Source organism: Poeciliopsis prolifica, unplaced genomic scaffold, assembly GCF_027474105.1.
Source record: "Poeciliopsis prolifica strain line A6 unplaced genomic scaffold, Auburn_PproV2 SCAFFOLD011, whole genome shotgun sequence".
Taxonomy (NCBI): domain Eukaryota; kingdom Metazoa; phylum Chordata; class Actinopteri; order Cyprinodontiformes; family Poeciliidae; genus Poeciliopsis; species Poeciliopsis prolifica.
The window spans coordinates 5,379,169-5,399,528 of record NW_026562386.1 but is presented as its reverse complement, the minus strand read 5'-3'; the positions used below and the strand labels follow the sequence as shown (position 1 = coordinate 5,399,528).

Sequence of the window (20,360 nt, the reverse complement as noted above, 5' to 3'; positions counted from 1 at the left end):
GTCTTTTGGTGAAGGGCATTCTATTATAAACGGCTGAAAGTAAAATTCAGAGAAAACTATTTCAGACAAGTTAATGTTTTGGGTAATAGACGGCGTGCCCCACACACAGCCACATAAACATTGTAGATTCACAAGAAGCTGGAGAAGAGATCTACAGTCTAAATCCAGAGAACCGTACGCAAACTATAAAACTAAACGAGCTGCGAAGTCTGATTTAAAGCACACCATGTCTGTTTTTGTAAAAACTGAATATACAGTCGTGTAAGGCCTGCTGAGCGCCTCAGAAGCACAAACATTTCAGCTCCCTTCTTCTGTGTTTTACAGTGAAGAAAAGGAAGTGAAAGTGGAAGAAACCACTGAATACCAGACTGAGATGACTGACCGTGATGCAGATCAGCTCAGGGAAAGAAGTGAAGCCAATCAATATCAGCACAGAGATATGGTTTCTGAAAACACGCTTATGAACAACTAAAGGAATAATTTTCCGTCAAACTTAAACATTTATAGTTTTCACAAATTGGGAACCTGCTTGTTAAACTGGATAATCTAAGTTGGCTTGTCGAAGGATCTATGATTATCTTCAGCAACATGTTAGTTTTGGTCACATGAATCTCTTAACACGCCGAGGGTCAAAGCATATTCCACAAAAACAAGCAATGATAGTGGACTTAGTTTTGATTTCACCTTTTTACAGGATTAGTCTGTTTAATTACGCTGAGTTGTTCCTTCGCAGAGCCTATTTATTGGAATGGAGTAAACAACAGCAATATCTCAATCACTTCCAAACATCTTTAAACGCTCAAGCCAAAAATGATTAAGTCAAAAAACTCGGAAATTGAGATTAAAGCAACTCAAATCCTGTTTTTAAAATTGAAAATAAATTAGTTTAACCAACTGGTGAATTTGAAATACTGTTTGGTTTAAACGGTGACAAGCTGGTTTGACGTAAAACGGGTTTCCCACTTCCAGCTTGTCCCGAGACGCCTGGTTCTGTTACCTTGTTATTCATTTGTAACGCACTGGATACGCTCTGGTATTTGTTACTGGTGGAGTCCCAGTTCACCCCGTAAAACAATGACAGAACAAAGAGTGATGGAAGAAAAAGACAATAATAAGTAAAGAAGCAAAGTTGTAAAGCAGGGGGTCCAAACCTTTTGTCATGTGAACCAGAATTGTCTGATAAAAATAATTCATGGGCCAATAAGATATTTAAAAACTCTAAGAAACCAAATAAAGTGACCGGGTTTTTCTTTTTTGTGATTTTTGTGATCATGATCGGATATCACATGCTGCACTCTGGCACACAAACAGTGCTGCAGCAGAAAAAGTGACCTCTCCTTTCAGAAAGCTCGCCTCTTTCTCGCTAGCCACGGAGGAAAAATAATCATCTTCTCGCAGTAAAATATTTATGGATTTCATTCAGCAGGAAGTCCAGAAAGCAGCTGGAGTGAGAGGAAGGAAGAGAGAGACAGATAAACACCAAACCACTCTGGACACTCCCCACTTATCTATCACTCATGCTGCTCTTACGTGGAACGCAGATGAAGAAGTCTTGTTTATCCAGAGCCACTGCTGAGAGGAAGAGCAGACGAAGCTTTGTTCTTGTAATGTGAACTCTAATGTGGAAACTTCAACAGGCGTCATTACGCCTGAAGTTTTTATCTTTCTCCTATTCAGGAAACAAAACAACAGACAACTGGTGGGTCTGACATCTGTACATTTATTAGATCATTTCAACACAAGTGATAATTCTCAGAAAGCTGTTCTTTAGTTCATGTATAAGGCTTGCTTACTTTGACATGTGAAAAATGTAGAAACTAAGTACAAAGGCCGCCCCAGAAAATGCACAGTATGACGGCAACCATCACTTATTTAACGAAATGCAACCTTTGAAAATCCCTTTTGAGAAAATGTATTTTTAATCCCATCACATTCAAAACTGAAGCCAGAAAATAACACCCTGCACTGGGTTTTTATTTACATCATAAACGGTCAAACTATGACATTTCTCTAAGTTTAAGTTGGCACAGTGACTGAGCATTGCAGACAAATGACCTTTGACCCAGATTGAAGTTGTCACAGTACTGAGAGTCGAGAGTGTCCTATTCTTGTACATTTTAAATTTACAGTGAATTTCATTGTTTTATTTAATATACATGCATAAATGGTTGCACTGGATTCTATCTGGGGGTAAAAATGTTTGCATTAGCATTATAAAGTCTAATCAAACGTTATAACGTAACAGTCTTACATTAATACACACTGAAGATTGACGTTTCAGCTCAAAATTCACACAATTTTCAGAGGTTATGAATATCTTTTCTAGGCACTTTGTGCACAGATGTCAGATATGAGACATGAGCAGAAACTACAAACTGACGGATCTCTAAATAGAAACACTGCAGCTTTAAATTGTTCACATTTACAGCGTTTTCTTCCTTAACGTGTTCACATTGATACTTTTATCGTTTCGTTATGAAATCCAAGCTGTTCGTCTCTGTTAGTGTTGTGAACAGAGTTTACTGGAAAGCAGAAATGGCTACGTCTTTGAAAACACATTTTCAAAGAGAAATGAAGTGTCACTCTGTGTGGAAAGTAAATGTAGCTTTATTATTATAGTAGAAAAAAGGCAATACACATTGAAAACAAACAATTTTTTTTTCAGCTTAAAAGTTTACAAGTGTAGAAAAATACTCCATGTGTTAGTTGCACCATGGGGGGGGTGGGGGGGAAAGAAGATTTGACCCAGATTTCCACAAGAATTGTGTTAATAAAACCACCTAGTACAGTTATACATATGAATATTAATGTAGTGCAGAATCAGACAAAAAGCTTAGATTTCTTTTTAATCAACTTAAATCCCTTTGGATCACTTCGTCTTTAAATTACCACCAAACCAAAGCCCATTTTTAAAAACACCCCTTAAAAATATGAATCTTAAGCAAAAAAAAAAAAAACCTTCAAATGAAACATGATCAATTTCAAGGTGAAGATTATCGCATTCACTTATTTCAGAAAACTCAAGAGCTGACTTTCAAAAGCTACAGGCACAAATAATTAAAGTTGTGAAATAATTTATTAGCACCTCAGGTAAAAATGTCAAAAACTATAGAATAAACTGCCAAATAACCATTTTGAAAAAATAGAACTTTTGATTTGAACACATTTATTACCGGGTGCATCTATTAAGATAATTCACTTCAGACACAATCCTTATGAAATAAATGCATTTTTCAAATTAACACTTTAGCTGCTAACTTGAGATCACCTGAACTCCCAATCGGAAAACCAACACTTCCAGTTTCCCTGGGGAATAAATACAGTGCAACACAGAAGTTGATTTCATCAAGCCGCTTCCCCCCATGCATAATAATCAAGTGGGTCAAAGAAGTGAAAAGAAATTAAATAAAACAACTAACTCCCTCTGAAACTCATCATTAGAAATATCCAGCAAGTAGCACCATTTTGGGATCATCAATGACTGTGAAACTGCTATTTTACTGAAGAATTATATCCTAATGTAATTTATTTATGATCGAACACATGTATTTAAATTAAAGATTGTATTTTTCTAAATTATAGGGGTAAAATTACTGCAACAAAGGATAAATTTATTTTAAGGCTTTATGAACATTTTTGGCGATAATTGTCAGCATACGCTGGAAGGAAACCTCATCTAAACTGTCAAGAAATACAATTTGTTTTGCTAACGTTGCTTTGATGAAAACATTTTGTTGGCCTGCATCTTCAGCTTCGTCAACTTTTTGTAATATTTTTGCACTGCACAACAAAGAGATTGTTAGACCTGTTGCTAAATCCTTAAAGCACATGAGGTGGAAGAATCTCGTTTTGCATTTGGAGCTAAAATCTGTCTGCTACTGTTGTCACATGGAAACCCGCAGTCGACCCCGAGATTACTATACGATATAGCAGTAACCATGCCTCCAGTAGTAAAACATGCATTTATGTTTATAATAATTAAAATGGCTGAACTTGATGAACTCCAAACCAACATCAATACTGCATTTTACAAATGTTACAAACTAACCTTGAGCTAAATTGAAATTTAGGATATTAAAAGTTCAGCGACAATGTCTTAAATTTCAACAGGCGTTACAAAACTGAATGGCAAACAAATACTAAAAGATTCAACTGTGAAAACACACAAACATTTGAAGGCATCATCAACAAAACTTCTGGCAGATTTATGTAAAGTCTTTGGTTTCTATGTTTATACATCAGACAAAATGGAGATACAAACAACAGTTTTAAGAAAGGGGAAGTAAAAGAAAGAGGTGAATTGTATCCATTTGGTTTACTGAACACGCAGTCAGTCAGCTGGAGTCACTGTTTGCATTTTCTTGTCTGGCATACACTTATACCATTTGGAAATCCGGCCCCGCTTGACATTTGAGTTCTGAGTCAGCTGCTCCTTCACCTCGTCAGGCTGCTGGTCCCACTCAAGCTGGGTGTCTAAGACCTGATTCCTGTACACCCAGGTAATGAGCACCCCAAAAAACTAAACATGGACACAGAGAGAGGCAGTTGGAAGTGAGCGTAATTAATGCATTCAAGTCTGGAATCAATTTGTCACTTTCTGTAATTTAGTCTTGCAAAGAAATCAGGAGTTCTTTGTTTTCAAGTCTGAAAGTTTAAGCGTTTGTCCAAAGCACCTCAATAATAATAATAACAGGTCAAAAAGAAGTTAGGCAGTGGGCTGGGCTTTGCTGGGGTTGCATTATTTTTTTTAAAATCTGTGGGGTTACACAGAATTATGTAAAATTGAACACAAAACATGTCCTTATTACATTGCTGTGTTAAGACGAAACTTGCAGTGATATTAACACATCTGTTTGAATATTGTTTAATTGTTCTGCCTTTACTAAAAGCTTTTATTTTATTTTTTTTAAACATGTCCTTGTCTTTGACATTTCAGGTTGCCAGGGTAGATTTGCTCTAAAAGAAATATCTGGAGATAGTATTCTAATTGCATGGCTGACTTTATTAAATCCTCACTGCATCCAGCATCAAAGTGGGCTGGCAGCCTTGATGTAATAATAGCCTGTGTTTGCATGACGTTAAGCCCTTTGGACTATATGTGTGTGTGTGTCTGGGTGTGATATATGTAGAAATAATTGTGTCGAATGTGAACAATACGGTGAAAGCTGTGGAAGGAAAGAACAAAGGAGAGGCGGCCTCGACTCCGAAAGGCCGCAGCACCGCAGGCAGAGAGACAAAAGGCAGCGCTTAAGGCCAGCCATGCGCTCCCACACAGGCATAGCATCAATAAAATTAAAGTGCAGCAAAGACTGAAAACCCCCAAACTTGCCTCCCCAGCAGCAAGCAGGGGAGGCAGCTCAGCAGAGTCAGACTGATCTGCTCCATGATGTGCTGCACTGATACAGTAATTCATGCAAAGGAGCCCAGACAAAGTATTGAGCGAATAAGATGTACATTTCTGTACTGCATGGGGATCCAAAGAATATATTTCCGGAATTTCACTGAGTTCGCATGTCTCATTTATTGACCCTTTGCACATTCTTCAGAAGTTGGGCGTCAAAACAACCTAACCTTGTCAAAAAACAGACACCTGTCGCCTAATATAGCATTTATTTGATTTCATTTTAAAAATTGTCATAGGATGCTGCACCGTCGGCTGCTCAGAACCAGAAGAAAACTTGTCATTTTTCTGTGTAACTTTTAATGAGGAAAAATACAGAAGCAATGGATAGCAGCCGTCAATCATAATGACCTCGGTGTAATCGCAGATCTGCAGAGAACACTTTTTATGAGGTAGGAAGATTAACGTTCAAATGCTTTACAAGTAATTATGATTAGAAAGATATCAAATATTGCATTATGGAAATCATCAACGTGGACGACCGCCGGACATGTCTGCGCAAAGATAAATGTTTCTGTCCACATACGTGTACTCATGAATAAACTGACAAAAACAACTTGGGAAAACAATTCCAGTCGTTCTTGTTCTTCACATCTGTCTTGCACAATGAAGTGAGGTAGTTGCAAAGGGTCAATAGGTTCTTCCACAGAGTGAAAGAAGCTTACATCAGCAAACAAAGAGCGAATAAATAATAGATTAGATGCGTTTCATGCATCTATAATACACTTTGCATCTGTGCTCATACTGCTTTTATTTCATTGCATAATAATTGTGCTGTGGTGCTCTGTCCAGTGCCTGCAGTCTACACTATTATGTAGCTTAGCTCTGTGTTGTATCGTAAGAGTTTCATATCAGTCACTATCAATAATTATTGATCTTTTTTTTTGCTTTAAATTTCTGAAATACTCCCAAACTTTCCTGTTTTATCTACAATTTTCTTTTGAGCTGTTGTACTCGCCTTTTCATTTAGCGCCAAGCTGTTTATTTTATTTTATTTTATTGTTTCTAAGCAGTAATGAGAAACGGTGGCAAAACCTCATACTGCTGCTGCGCCAGTTACTCAAAAGGTTGTTGCTAGGTAACCATAGAACAAGTGTGTTGCTAGGTAACCAAAGAGTGAGTTCAGTTAGTTGATTCCACCGACATTTCTTCCTAGCTAGCCAGGAGCGGTTGAGCGGCTAAAGCTTTTCCCAACAACCCCCAGAATGCTTTGCATTTGTGGATCAGAGTTCAGTGAAATTATTGAACATTCTATCAGACATTATTTATTGATATTGATCACATGTCTACTGTGATATATTGTTACTGAGCTATTTTGAATATTTAAAAAATGTCTTCAAGCTTTCTGAAATTTGAGAGGGTGCATTCACATTGCTATGCCATCATCATTATTTAAAAGTTGTCTCAAAATGACAATATTATTGTTTATCACAATAATTTCTGGGGCAATTTATCATCCAGTAAAATCTGTTATTTTGACAGGCCAGCACAGAAACTCCATTTTGTTCCTGGAAAGAACAAACCGTCAACAGCGAATCATAATCAGGGTTAAAAATGAACTTCTTTGTGATCCAGTTGCTTTTGTGGGAATGTGTCAAATCCTCAATAAGTCATGTTGCATCTGCTGCAAATTTCCTCAGAACAATACACTTGATTGAATTGGGACTTGTTACTTGGAATGGAAATGAAATGAGGAAAATGAAAGTCTTCTGAGTGACGGAACAGATTAATCTGTTTTGTGCCACCTGAACATAAATAAAGAGAATGAACCCATTACGTGATATCAATGACTGCCAGGCGGCATTTGCTCCACATCGCAGAAACGACTTGGCGACAACCAACACGCTTCTTACAGTCGCAGCCGATCAACATTCATGTATTCATAGCTGTCAAAGGGGCTCATATCTAAACGCATTGGGTAACTTTCAAGAAGATGTACAAGGGCAGAAATGCCAGGAACAAAAAAGGCCCCATGCATCTTACATCCAAACCGCAGAAGACAGATACTTAATGCAGAGAGAGTTAGTAAGTGTCTGTCGCTCCAGAATGATGTTCTGACAACATAATGCAGTATGTATGGAAATGCACAGAAAATGTAAGTGAAATGAAGCAGCATTCTGTTTCTCTCGCTGCTGATGAAGTGAAGCCGTCGGAAGTTCAGGGGAAACAAGGAAATGTATTTTCTGATGTTTAGTCATCAGACATGCATCTCAGGCTGGAAAATGCGGACAAATGTTTGATCCTCGATGTGTTTCTGAGTCATAGATGTGTTGAATTTAAGCTACTTTCTTAAAATGCCTCCTTGTCTCGTTGTGATTTGTGAAGGGGCTGGGAAACCATGAGGCGTGGGAGGGGGTCTGACGCCACACAGTTTTACACCACTTGGGTTGGCAAGAGAGGAATCAGAGAGCTCAAACTATCAGTGGCTGTAAAGGTAAATAAAATGGTATAAAACAAATTTCTATAAATGTTTTGTGGATCTTTTGTGTTAAAGTATTTCTTTACAAATAAAAAACCTGAAAAATGTAGAATGCATGTAGTTTTGCATGCCATCGTTCTCACCTTTGTGGAAGTTTGGAAAAAAACAAAATGATTGAATAATGAGACCAAATACAACATGCTGTCTGTAAAGAAAAATACAGTGAAACATGGTGGTGGCACCATTATGATGTGGGGAGAGTTTTTATTTTAGCCATTTCATTTAGTTTTAATGCATCATCATCATCATCATCAAATTTGATGAGATATTTTAAAATATCTGTTTTTATGTTTTTTATTTTCAGTAATGCAAAACATGCATCAAATAAGCTTTAAAAAGTATCAAAGAGTTTTTCTTTACTAATTCATTTTAATTTATACAGAGATATAAATTTAAATGTATTCATATTTAATGATGTTAATAATTGTCTTGCAGTTTATAAAAAGTAGAAATTCACATACTCAAAAAAATGAATGGGCTTTGTTTCAGACAGACTGCTGTTATCCTACCCCACTTTTGCCTTCCACTCAACTTTCCAGTTTGTTCAGGGCAGCAAAGAGCCCCCTGAACAAACAACTTCTTAAAAAAACTGATTTTATATCTTCATATACTTATCAGCTTTATGTGAGCTATGAAAATATTAAACTCAGAAATGTGTGCTGTGCAGTGCATGTTTTACCTGAGGCAGGAGGATAACCAACAACAGTATGGCCATCTTTGTATAGTTGTCCTCCATCCAGTGCATGAACGCATACGTGCAGCCTCTCGCGTAGATAACCTTCATCGCATCTGGCCGCTACAACAGAGAACAAAACAAGTCTATCAGCCCATGTATTTATCAAGAAGTTAAATGTCAAAACAAACATTTGTTTTGTGTCTTACAGAACATAGAACTTCCTGGATTTTGCCTTAATTTATTACTTATAGCTGTTATTCCAACTTACACTAAGCCTTGAAGGGATTTATGAGTTGCTGAAATCACAGCAGAGGTTACAGGGTCATATCCAGCTACCATGGAGACAGGACTTTTAAACTATTTGCCTTTAATTGGCACTTTAATGAGTCTGCTCGGTATATCCAACGAGAAAACAGAAAACAAGATAATGAACTGGAGGAACTTCAGTTTAAAGAATTTTACATTCATGTTGATATTTCTATGATCTCTTACCGTTTTATTCAAGACGTTGTACCCACACAGAGTGTTGACCACTTCATTAGGCTGGTGAGGAGAGAAGAAGACAGAAATAAATATATGTGCATTTCCTTCATAAAATGTAAAATGATTGGATGAGCCAAACAAAAACTTTCTGCAGAAGTTTCTTTTCACATTTATAAAACATTAAAAGTTCAATTGCTGATGATGTGAGAACTTGTCCTGTCTCTCTCAAACTCAGCTAGCAGATTAGGAAGATAAATTATTCAAAGGTTTTTCATAAAGCATGCATTAAGTGTTGTAATTATTTAACTCAGGTGTGTTGAAGCAATTAAAGGCCCTTTAAGACTGTATTTGCAGTTTTTCGTGCCATTGTAAAAGCTTCAATGAGCCACTTGTAGCTCCAAATTAATATATAAAAACTGTAACATGGAAATGCTGATGTAGCAGTATTTGCTTGCATACCATCGGTTGTAATGTTTCGTGCTCACCCGAGTCGTAATACAGCAGGTATATGGGACTCCACAGGCCAGCGGTCCACGTCCAGGACATGTGTGGTAAATGTTGACTTGCCAGTCTTGAAAATCTTTACCGCCGCAACACTGAAACTGGCAGAGACAAGAAAAATGGCAGAAATTAGAGGAGGAATGTGAGACGAAAAGCAAGAGGGAGAGCAGCATTTCCAGAAAAAAAAAATGGTTTGGAAAATAGCATTCATTTCTGCTGAGCTGACGAAATGCCTGCAACGTTTCAGGATGAAATGAGCAACAATTAAAGATTTACGTATAAATGAGTGAATGTGCTTCTCTGTGCATCTGCACAGGTGTTTGAATAGCTGGGCTATATGTTATATATTATAGATAATTGTAGCTCAGTTAAGTAAGTCAATCACACACTGTTCTCACATCCAGCGAGAGATTTAATTACAACAAATCTATCTCGATCAAATAGCAGTTCACTGCATAAACCTCCCATCATGCATTATATCCTGAAGGAAAATGAAAACAAAATAAATGACGCTTTCAGTCTGTCTTCTCACCAAAAATTCAAAATCCATACTCTCTGATCTTTGCTCCACATTAGCTAACATGCGACAGGAACAAAATGAACGGTCTCCTCCAGAACCAGTATGTGGAATCCAGCTGCAATTTGGTTCACAGAAATAAACAACACCTCAGGATTCCCATTATTGCTGCTTCGTTTTAGGTGTTGCTTGAAAAACCCCTGGGAAAAACAAAACATTACTTCACAAGGAAAATAAATGAGTTCCAATAAGAAACTTCAGGGAGGTAATTGCCTTGACCAAAGAGTTAGCCATTTGTTTGCTGGACTGTTATCAGCTGTGATAGAAAGTATTGTTTTTTTTTAGCTTGAAAGTCGATATGTCTCATGGTGAAATGTGGCGCTTAAGGAAATGAAAAGTATTGAGATTGTTTAGCTTTTCCAAGGTTTGCCAATTTACTACAACTCAAAAGTATTTTACTGAGATTCTCTTTGATATATGAAAATAAAGTAGCGCATGAACATTAAACTAATATTTATTTTTCTCAAATAAAGTGCAGAAATAAAAGAGTGGAATGCATATGTATGTCACCCCCTTTTATTTGACACCCCTAAAATAAAATCCAGTCCTAACCGGATCACATCCTTCATCTAAGAAAACAATTAAATAAAATTACGACTATAAAGTCATAAAATTATGAGAACAAAGTCAAAGTATTGCAAGAATTAAGTTGTACGAGAATAAAGTCAAAATATTATGAGAATAAAATTGTAGCATTATGACTTTATTCTCGTATTATTTTGGCTTTATTCTTATAATGCTATGACTTTATTCTCGGAATATTATTAGTTTTTCTTAGTATGGCTCTAACACTCTGTTGTACCTTCACAAGTCATCCGAAGAGTAATGACTCTAAATTAGCATTGCGAGTTTTGAAAGTCATACAGAGCACAGTTCAGTTCATCATCAGAAAATGGAAAAAGCATGGCACAACTGAAAATCTACAGACATCTACATGTTTATCACTTATAGCTGCATTTCTTAGTATGAAAAGAAGTACATAAATAAGCTTTTACATGAACGTTTTTCATTATTCACCTTCAAAGTCTCACATTAACCAAGTATGCTTAAAAAGAAAAACATTGGGACAAATAAACACTTGAAGCCAATTTGAGATGTAACCAATAAAAGCATTTTTCTCAAGGTAGCCTTTTCACACAACTTTCTACCCGTAACATTCAGAGATAAGCGAACATCATTTGGATACCGAACCTGTGGAAAAGGAACAGTCTTCTCAGTGGTTCGACAGTGTAAAACGTTGGCACTCCAGTCATTTCATTGAGCCGACGCCGTCTCTCTTTATGAATTCCTTTCCAAACGTCAGTCTCAGAGTGTAAACACGGACGGAAACGGCTGAGCGCCACAGTGTTAGCTCGGCTCGCCATTCAATTACAGGACCAAATATTTCACTGAAGAGAATCGCAGACATCTAACGAGACGAGATGTAAAGAGATGTGATGAGTAAATGTGAGGAGACACTCCGCCAGTCATTGTAACCGGTGTACAGATATGAAGCTTGCATGCTGAGACGTTTCTCCCATTACTCAAAGTTATTAATTTCTGATTGGCTGGAGACTAAAAAAACAAAAGGGGAGCTTAAAACAATCACGGTTTTCTCTTTTTTAAACCAAGAATTACAAATCAGTTTGTTACTGTTAGTTTGTTAGTAGAGTTTTATTATGTTTATAATAAAACATATTGTGATAGACGCACAATATCTGATCAATACACATCTGACAAAATGTTCAATAATAACTGAACTTTGATCTAGAACCGCACAGCATTCTGGGGGATATAGACAGAGAAAAGACTTTAGGCGCTCAACCTCCCTTCCTCCCTCCATCCCTCCAGAAAACTATTGTGTCCCCTCTGGTTTTTAATGTTTTTGTTGTGGTAGATGTTGCTTCAATAGTGGTGAATTACAGCCACCCAACCAAAAATGAAGCTCAAGTTAATGAAGCAAATAATAACTCCAGTTTTGTTATACTTTACAAATGTTTTGCAACATTTGATTTTCTTGTATATCTGGTGCAAAACATTCTACCACTGATTAACTAGCAGCTTGGATGCAAATGCTTGGGGCTATTAAAAAACATCAGATATTAACAATGTGTGCCTCTAATACAAGCAATTGTAGCCCTACTTTTTCTAAAGCATATTTAAAAAAAAGTGCATAAATGATGTTTATTATTGAGCAACAGTGGAAGTAAATGAGCAGCAACTATCTCCATCTAGAAGAAGTTTCTTATTTATAAATTATGGGCAGAAAATGCATCGATGCAGCTGTTAAATTTGGACTTTAGGGAAGTTCTTCTAAAATGTTATCAGTCATCTTACCAGATGTCACATCTGTTGCATCCCACAGCAATTGCCGGGGAAGAAGAGCAACAAAAAGCAAATGGGTCTCAACAGTGCAGCTGCAATATATGACTAGCTAAAGAGGGAAGCTCTTCAAATTAATTTCACAATCGTGTCTAAAGAACAAGGAATGTTCACAGTAATAGAAACCAAGTTGGAAGAACATGCATTCGAAAACACAACAAAGCTTTATAAAGTCAGAATCCACAAATTATTTAAATTTTAATCAGATGGGCAGATCTAAGGTAAAACACGCACAGGATACAAAAACACCATCATGGCTATCCTGTTTTAGTTGAACCAAAAACATTTGACCCACATCATGCAGTTTAAGACACTGAATTCAAGAAAAGTTTTCTGGCATTTAGGAAACAGAAATAATTTGGGTAATTTATACTGCACTAAAAGAGGAGAGGTTTGGTTTGATTTAACTCCAGACAGTGAGAAAAAAAATGTGGATGTGTGTTTTTATTCTGTGTTTGTAACTATCTGGTTTCAACTGCATGTATGCAGGTACATCCTAAAAATGCAGAATAATAATGTAAATATCTTTGTCAATTTCAGAAAGTGAAACTTCTACATCACATAGATTTATTACACATAGTAAAATATTTATTATGTTAATGATTATGGTTCATAGATGATACAAAACACATTGTTGCTTTTTAAAGTTCATATTTCTGGATTGAAGCTGTGCAGACACTAATAGCAAATTAAGCACAAACGTCACTGCGATCTCTGGAGTATAGATCTATAATTCAATGAAAAAAAAACATCTTTTGTCAAAACAAAGGATCTTCAGCAGAGGATCTATAGCAACAAACCGCGACTAAACCATCACATCGAATGACTCATGCACGGCTGCAGGCGGTATTAAACCCACTTCCTGTCTGATAGATGGGTAAAATAAAGTCTTATGATATTAGATATGAGACACAAACGTTCAATAAGACTGATGAGGCGAATGATTTGTTGCTGTGTGGTTTTGAAATCTTCTTGAAATACTTTTAACCCCACGATTTGAGAAGCTGATTATTACATCAAAACTGGACCAAAGAAGAGAGAAAGTATTGGATGATCATGTTTTTGAGATCATTCAAAGATTTCCAAAAAAACAAAGAAAACCATCCACAAAATAGAGCAATAAAAAAATAAAATAAATAAAAAACAGGCCCCAATTTGTTCAGGGTTAGAAGGACTCGACTCCAAAGCCTTAGAAATACCTTTATGAGATCTGATGAGGGCAGATTTAAGCTGTTACAGGTGATGGGAGAATCCAATAAGGTTTAAGTTCAACAACCTTTTGTGGCGAAACATAGAGTTCTGCTGTAAAACCTAAATATATCAAACGATCAGGATTTCTCTTCATCAGAGGCTTTTCTTTCCAAGTGAGTTGTAAGAAGTTAAGAAATGGTGAAACCGGGATTTATTAGGCACTCGGTGTGAAAGATTAGTTTTACGACCAAATAAAGGAATAAAGAAAAGTTTGATCATCATAGAGCTCAAAAGTTTGGTCTCCTGTCTACAGACTTGGAGATTGAGATGCATTGAAATAAAAATAAACAAAAAAAAAACTTCAATCCAGAAATCTAGAGAAATATTTGTATTTTTTATGGTTAAAATTTGTTTAAAACCAAACGTTTTAAGAAAATCTCTTAAAATTGAAAAAAACAGTAATATCACATTTCAAATTAATCAGACCTATTTCTTAAAATCTATGACATCTATTATTTGACTAATTAATAATAAAAAAAGATAACACTACTTATAAAACAGATTAAAGCAGGTTTTCATTAGAAGTATTGGAGGGTAAAATACCATCTCAACTGATAAGAAACAAGATTTACAAAAAGTTATTAAATTCTATTTCCATAGTTTTTGTGATTTACAGTTAAGTCAGGAGTGTCCAACGTGTGGCTCGGGGGCCATTTGTGGCCGTTGAAATTATTTTGTTCGGCCCTGGATTACATGTCAAAAATGCTAAAAAATAAAAGGATGCCAACCAAATGAAAATGTTTTAATAATACACAAATTTTATTTAAAATTGTGTTTATTACTGAGTGGGTTAAAAGAAACAGAAATTTAATTTAATTAATTTTATGGCCTGACAGCTTGAGTTTGTTGAATGTTTTTGGACATCCCTCACTTTATGTTGTAGAACCTATTGTTCAACTGAATAATTAAAGGACAAAAGGAGGAGAAAATCACCATGAAGCACCTAGATTTGTCTGCTTTCAGCACCAAACCCATCTCAGAACTGAGAGAGTCTTAAGCAGGTCCAGAATCAGGCTGTTTGCTCCACTCACTGAACCATAACTGGTCATTATGCAGATTACATTCAGCTGGACACAATGGGAAAGGATCTCAAAGGAAGTCATTAATTAAGAGTGCAGAGTTTATGGAGGAAAAAAAAGAAGACTTCATGATTGTTCTAGTTAGTTTGTTTCTGACTAACCAGTCAGAAGAGAAGCTGGGTAATACAAGAGCTAATGTCACATTAAAAAATAAATTATTCCTATTTATTATAAAACACTCTTTGGACTGGAAACTAAAAATGTCAACATTAATACTAATAATAAGTAGTCATAATGCTGATTTAGTTGTTTTCACTGTACAAAGAAGAAGGAATAATCACCAATGAAACTAATTATGGATCATTTTTAAGCTTTGTGATGTTATAAATTAGTAAAGTAAGATTATAAACTTCAATAAAATTCTCCTTTCTGTCCCATATGTGAGGAAGAATGGAGATCTTGGAACATCACTCAATAAGTCTATTTCATCCAGAAACTAGACACGGAGAAACAGTCCTTAAAAGTAAAGGTCAAATCTCAGGCGTTCATGTGAATTGCAATAGTTATTTGCCAATTCAAACGTTTCTTTTCACACACAGAAAGCGGATGCTTTATGTTGTGAAGATGCTGCCGAAACAACTCCCAATCGAAGGCAACATGACACTTTGTTTTCCGCCTCATCTCCAGCTCATTCCCACTGATTGGGATGTTAGCAAATTTGAAGGTCAAGAAATTTGAATTGCTGTTGACAAGTATTTTGTAGTGTCAAGTGTTTGAAGCCTCTTTTCTTTCTTCAGAGACAATTTAACTCGAGCCCCTCCTGCCCACTTTTGATGCTTTTCTCTGCGATGTTTTGCAGAGAAGACAACATCCTCTTAACCACAGTCAGACAAGCCAATCTGAGAAATTCAGCTTAAAATTGGCAGAAGAAAAAAAACGTATAACGTGTGCTTACAGCGGCCATTGTGTTGTGAAGGAAAGCAATCGTCTCTGAGAACAGCGGTGCACCTTTGTGAAGTGAGCGATTGTGTACTTTAAAGCAGTATGCGAAAGCACCCAAGACGTGTCAAACTCAAGGCCCGTGGGCCAAATCCGGCCCGCCATAGCTTTCTATATGGTCCCCAAGATTCTAGACTGAACAATAAGTGTGCGTAAATATTATGTTTTCATTCAATGCAGTTTTTTCTGTTTACTGCCAAATTATATCAATCACTCTCTCCAGTGTTTTGAGAATTATCAAGGAAATTCACGTAAAATGAACAAATCCCGTACTTTTTTAAGCTAACACAAAATTTGGAGTTTAGCGCAGATTTTTCTCAAAAAAAACTTTACTTGGACTAAACAGCTGCCTCAGCTTTAATTGATGTCAGATTATAGTCCATGAGCTATACAAGTAATAAAGCACAAATATTTCCACATTAGTACCATAAACACTTTAATTTTTATTGAAAAAAAAAAAAGAAAGAAAAAAATCACAAGAATCACAAAGTCCTGGAGGAACTGCAAAGATGTTCAACAATACTGTTTAATTTTAAATATCAAGAATTCATTGATATTTTAACAGTTTGTCAACAGGTTTCGTGAATATATTCCAGGAAAACTGGCCCTTTCAGAGCATTCATGAGCTGTATTTGGCCCAAAACAAAAGATGAATTTGACATCCCTGACCTAAGACCATAAAACAAGTCAGACATCGTTTGATCATCCTTGGATAAAAAGCTGCTCAAAACCACAAGAAGAGTAAACCACTGACTGTCCTGTCAAAACACTGAACCGAAGAGCCGCCCTTAGTTCCTGTAATTTGAGTATGCGATAATGTGTTTGAAGTCAACAGTAAGAAAACACCATATCCTCTGGCTTTGTTCAGGTTAGAAAATCATATCCACGTCCAGGTCTGATGGTCAAATCCACACGAGACACAAGTATCAGAACTGTTTATCGATGGGCTATGTCTTTGGAAAAGTGGTGCAGAGTATAATTGAACCGACGGATGTCATTTTGATTAACTTAATTTGATCATTTCAGACAGAGCCGTACTTTCCTGAGAGACAGTTGCCCGTCCACTTAATCAAATCAGAAGTACAGATAGAAAAATGGTTTATGACTACGTTACTTATCTGATGCATTTTAATACATGCAGACAACACTGGCTATTGCATTTTAATGAGAGACATTGCTTCCTCTTATAAAATGCCCTAATTAATTGTTTTACCTGAAGGTCACCTCTGTTCTAACCTTAAAATTGGCCTATAAATATGCATGGTCCCTCTGCATTCAACAAGACACAAAACAGAGTGAAGTTTTTCTCCAAACGCCTAAATGGGTTGTTGTGACATTTGCTGAGGATTCAGACTAAAAACTACCTAAAAAATGTTTTCTAAGCCTAAATTGCAAAGTGATGCAGTCAATTCTATGGCTAGTGTTCGTTTAATTATATTCTAAAATGGTGAACCACAGTGTTTTTATTATTAATGGTCTAAAAACAGGAAGGGATCTTCATCAGAAAACAAGATTTCAATGAAGAGCAAGATTCACCACAAGAAAAACTCCCGTAGGACCACATTTTATAGTGGGACACAACACAAAAACAGTTTTATCAGTGGAAAAATGAGCAAAAAGTGTGCAATTTGACAATTTTTAAAAAATTATTTAACAGTTTACTTACATAACTACAGAAAAGTGCTTGAAGTTGTTTTGGAAAAATGTTTGTAAGTAAAAATGTTTTCAAAAACAATCTGAAAGTGCTAACTTAAATTTAAATATAAAAACTAGGGAAAGCTAAATTGATAGAATGACAATTTCCAACAATCCGATGATTAAGAAACTAATTAAAAACAATAAATATCTTACTTAATTTATTATTTATTTAATAATTTATCAGCAAGTGGGTTTTTGAAGTGAAAATGTTGCTTATTTGTTAATATGTACTTTGATTGGAAAGTGATTAATTAATTGCAGACCCTCCAACTAACTTAATAAAAAACTTTAATGGAGTCCCAGCCCTAATAGCAACATCTCTCCAATTGGTACAGTTTTAAAGAATAATAACTAGAAAAATTAAGTTATACTGGAAAGCTCATTTAGTTCATTTAGTTCAGAAAGTCTGATAAATGCATCACAGCATTTATGAATAATGAATGTTTTGTATTCATGAGTCGTAGATAATGAATACACAGCATTTAAGATGGAAATATTAGATTATTAAAACATTTTAAATAAAGAATTGTTGGTTGGTGAAAATTTCGCTTAAAGTGAAATTATGAAAATGGCTAAAAACAATAACTTTCTTTTAACATGGCACTAAAACTCAATTTCCCTGCAATAAAATAGTAATTGTTGAGTTAAGTGATTAACAAAAGTAAAACATTACAAGTCATAATAATTATCTTCTAAAATTGTGCACATATTACACTGATGAGGAACCTAGCAAAACATTTGCATTCTACATGTTAGATGCTTTATGGATAACACAACCTCCAATTGGCACTTAGGGGTTGTGACCAAAGACTGGCATCTGTTAGTGTTCAATTATGATTAAAAAATAAATAAAACTGTCCACATTTGGTGTAAAAAAAATCTGTTTGCCTCATAAATATTGACATCTTGTCTGAGACGTGACTGTTCAACTTCAGCATCATGTTAAGACGTGAAGTGAAAGGTTGCAAAAGCAGAAACTCCGAACACCGTAGAAAAATAAAAGCGGCTATTAGAGGAGAAAAAGGATTCTGACAACAGAAAGGTGATGGGATAATAGCACCCATTAGTTCCTTTCAAAGCTGTTTCACAGTCAAAGACGTGGAGACTATTTTACAAGTACCCAAAAGAAATGGCTTCTCACTGCATATCCTGTAAAATTTTCATTTTAAAGACACATTTTCCAGAAACGAACAGTTTGAAGGAAGAATGTTTTAGACAATTTAGCCGTTTTATTCAACAGAAACAGGTTTGTCATTAAGTCTTACAGGCAACAGTAACAGATCAGATTCAAACATCTGACATAAACTCTTAGAGGACATAAACAGGATAACAAGTTGATTTTTATTTGAGGTTGCTTCATCAGCAAACATATTTTTAGCAAATGTTCAACAGACTACAAATCACAGATAATAAAATAACAGAAAATAAATGATAGACATCTGACTGTAAGCTGTATTGTTTTCTACCTTGAAGTAGGCATATCACATTCGATGTGCTCCTGAAATGTACTTTGACAATTTAATCAGAAAGTACTTTTGCTGCATAAAAATAGTAATACTTCTGATTTTGACCTGCCAAAAATTGATAAGAGGAAATTAAGAAAAAAAAATCTGATTGGTTCTGACCTTTGGTGTATTAATTAAAATAGAAACACAAAAAAACAAATTGTTCTCCAGTGTAGTCATTTAACGGTGACCTACTGGACCTTCTTGAACAAGTTCGGATTTGTCTATGGGGAAAATAAAACATGTTAATTACACTTTTGCACAGAATTATTCTTAGATAATGAGATCTTAGTCTGCTCAAAGAGCTATTTTAGGCTCTTTTGTCACTTTAAATCCAAATAAACTGTTAGAACTGACCCCAACTCAACTTTGGCATTCACACATGAAAATGGCTAAAAACAGATGCACAATTATACAACTGTACATCTTTGAAAAGCAGAAGTAGAGCCTTCTGCACAACCAGCAAGCACGCAGCATGTGGTTTCTGGATGGTAAGTCAACAACGAAACAGTTGTCTTTTCCAGCAGCCATTGTACAGCACATCCAGCGGTAAAACCAGCAGAGCAAACAAGCTGGAGGCAACGGGCTGGGCTCAGCCTGGGTTGCTAGGTAATAGGCTCAGTTCTGACTTTGTAGAAATTTTTAAAACAGCCCAATTTTCACACAAAACATTTTTACTTATTGCCAAAAACCAGGTGGGTGTTTTTAAAGCACTTGGGTGTTTTTTTAATTTTTTTTCTTAGAAGCACTAGAAACCCACATGGAAGTTAATTTTGCGTGACACGACCCCTCAAACTATGTGAAACATCGTTCCATGTGCAGACACACTTCTCTGTACACCAAGTATTTAATCTCATAGTCCAGTCTTTACAGCAATGCAATCAATACCAACAAGTTGCCTTGCAGCTGTCGTTTTATCTGGAGTCGACATCTGCAGTTTTTCTCCCCTAAAGCCCAGGACACTGCCGATCAATCTTAAAAATAAGCCTCGTTATTAATGGTGACAAAGAAGCGGAGGTATTTGCTGAGCTTAGTCCTACTGCCAACAGCATTAAAGGTCAGCCTGATGACTCAGGTGTAAGTAGCTGTGGAAGAAAAGTTAAACGTCACCCCCTTTGTCGTATAACCATTCAGAGAAATGCCGTGCTGGTTCGTGAATATTTTGTTCCCTTATGTCAAAGGAATTCGTTTGGTTTTCAATCGTACAGGTTTTAAGGCTAATTTATCTCAATAAAAATCTGTGTTGGAGGCGTTTGAATGCTAATTTAATGAAGGCCCAGGTGCTGGTCACGACTTAATTCCCTTAGTTTTCTGAGTGAAAGAGCATTTGTCTTCACTCGGATAACTAAGACTGAGCGTCTCTACCAATCAGTGGAGCTTGTTGCTGACCACAGTGTGGCTTCAATGTGC

The 20,360-nt window shown here is 36.0% G+C and overlaps 1 protein-coding gene across 1 annotated transcript in view; it reads right to left on the bottom strand.

Moving 5' to 3' along the window:
• Positions 1 to 1,700: 1,700 nt before the first annotated feature.
• The window catches only part of tspan15 (tetraspanin 15), a 39,718-nt gene continuing 21,058 nt past the window's right edge, over positions 1,701 to 20,360 (bottom strand). The window contains exons 5-8 of the mRNA XM_055036852.1: positions 9,525 to 9,641; positions 9,049 to 9,099; positions 8,560 to 8,676; positions 1,701 to 4,519 (exon numbers count right to left, since the gene is read on the bottom strand). Coding sequence (XP_054892827.1) covers positions 4,331 to 4,519; positions 8,560 to 8,676; positions 9,049 to 9,099; positions 9,525 to 9,641 — 474 coding nt within the window. The 3' untranslated portion in view covers positions 1,701 to 4,330. The remainder of the gene's footprint in view (positions 4,520 to 8,559; positions 8,677 to 9,048; positions 9,100 to 9,524; positions 9,642 to 20,360) is intronic.